The 1,850-nt window shown below is 47.9% G+C and overlaps 1 protein-coding gene across 4 annotated transcripts in view; it reads left to right on the top strand.

Annotated features, from left to right (window-relative positions):
* Sulf1 (sulfatase 1) overlaps nt 1-1,850 on the top strand; it is a 163,119-nt gene that overhangs the window by 142,710 nt on the left and 18,559 nt on the right. For all 4 annotated transcript variants that reach the window (XM_021221956.1, XM_021221957.1, XM_021221955.2 and 1 more), the window contains 2 exons: nt 351-445; nt 1,224-1,289. In XM_021221956.1, the coding sequence (XP_021077615.1) occupies nt 351-445; nt 1,224-1,289 (161 nt within the window). The remainder of the gene's footprint in view (nt 1-350; nt 446-1,223; nt 1,290-1,850) is intronic.

Here is a 1,850-nt window from a genome sequence, read left to right as displayed (position 1 = left end):
CCACGTGTCCATATCCTCATTTTTGTAATTGCCTAAAAACTAGAAAACCCACCAAGAGATCTAACCATCCCCCAGTGACATAGTGGTAGTCCTACTGAAAGCAAGAGTGGGAAAACGAGGGATGAATCTGACAGTCTTTTGCATGTTTTTGAGAAAATTAATTATAAAGAGATATCTGTTAATGTCTCTGGCACACTGGCAATATAGAAGTAAACATGTTTGTTCTATGGCTCGCTCTTCTCAGCTGTTCTGGGAATAGTCATAATTACGGAATACAGCCAACAAGGTGGAGGAGATTCTGTAAACAAAAATCCTGATCTTAGAAGGTTGTATGATTATGTGTTTTCCAGATCGAAGTTCTACAAGATAAAATTAAGAATTTAAGAGAAGTGAGGGGACACCTAAAGAAAAGGAAGCCTGAGGAGTGTAGCTGTGGTGACCAGAGGTGAGCATGCGTCCCAGGGTGCCTCCTAACACAGCAGAGGTGAGCATGCGTCCCAGGGTGCCTCCTAACACAGCAGAGGTGAGCATGCGTCCCAGGGCGCCTCCTAACACAGCAGAGGTGAGCATGCGTCCCNGCCTCCTAACACAGCAGAGGTGAGCATGCGTCCCAGGGCGCCTCCTAACACAGCAGAGGTGAGCATGCGTCCCTGACACAAATGAGCCGGAGAGTGGATGGAGCTCGAGGCGGCCGCCTGTTTCGTTAATGCCGCGTGTGAAGGCATTGCTGTCAGACATATTGGCTTCACCCGCTTAAGTCTAATTAAACATGGCACCCACTTAAGCAAATGATACAAACAAGTCCCACGGAAATAATGGCAAAAGAATAACGTCCTGCCATGCATGTGAGTGAGTCTGTGTGTATGTGTGTGTGTGTATGTATTTGTGTGAGTGTATGAGTTATGTGTGGGGGTGGGGGGGGAGTGCTTCTGTGAGTTGTGTGTATGTGAGTGTGTATGTGATTGTGTGAGTATGGGGGTGTGTGAGTGTGTGGGTATGTGTGTGTGTATGAGTGTGAATGTTTCTCTGTGTGTGTGTATGTGTGTATGTGTGTATGTGATTGTGTGAGTATGGGGGGCGTGTGAGTGTGTGGGTATGTGTGTGTGTATGAGTGTGAATGTTTGTGTGTGTGTGTGTGTGTGTGTGTGTGTGTGTGTGATGAACCATTTAACCGAGTGAGAGGTTACATATATTAGACTCACGTCTAACCCTCTGGCCTGCAGCTATTACAACAAAGAGAAAGGTGTCAAACGACAGGAGAAGCTAAAGAGTCACCTTCACCCCTTCAAGTGAGTGGCTTCCTGTTTGTGCACTGGGGCTGGGGCTGTCCCTGATGACAGGAGGGACTCCACATAGGATGGTCTGTGGTGGGAATCGGCAGAGAGGAACAGACCCAGAATGGCTCGCGGTAGTGCTGGCCTCTCAAGATGGAAAGAAGCACTTGGATATTTAAACAATAGCAAAAGTTGTATGTGTGAGAGATTTCGTATCTAACATCAATGGCATTTAAACTATGCGGAAAACCAAAAATGGGAAGGAAGTGAAAAGGGTCTGAGAGGTGGGGGAAGCAGAAGATGCTTGAACACGACATTGCTATTATGCTCTGGAGGTCATAGCAGTGGTGATTTTGGGCATAAGATAGAGCTCAGGAGGCCCACCCCTGACCAAGAAGTTACTGCGGTTGGTAGCTGAGGGAGGGGCAAGCAAGCGTCATTCCTCTTAGGGCTGAACCACTGGTAAGCGGCCATGCTGCAGCGCTAGACTCAGTGGGTTATTAAAGAAAATAAAAGACATGAGGTTGTGCAGAGGGAGATCTGGGGTGGGGGTGGGGTGCGAAGGGGCATGCAGGG

Source organism: Mus pahari, chromosome 22 (assembly GCF_900095145.1).
Source record: "Mus pahari chromosome 22, PAHARI_EIJ_v1.1, whole genome shotgun sequence".
Lineage (NCBI taxonomy): Eukaryota > Metazoa > Chordata > Mammalia > Rodentia > Muridae > Mus > Mus pahari.
The sequence above is the reverse complement of the archived record's forward strand: the minus strand, read 5'-3'. Positions and strand labels throughout refer to the sequence as shown.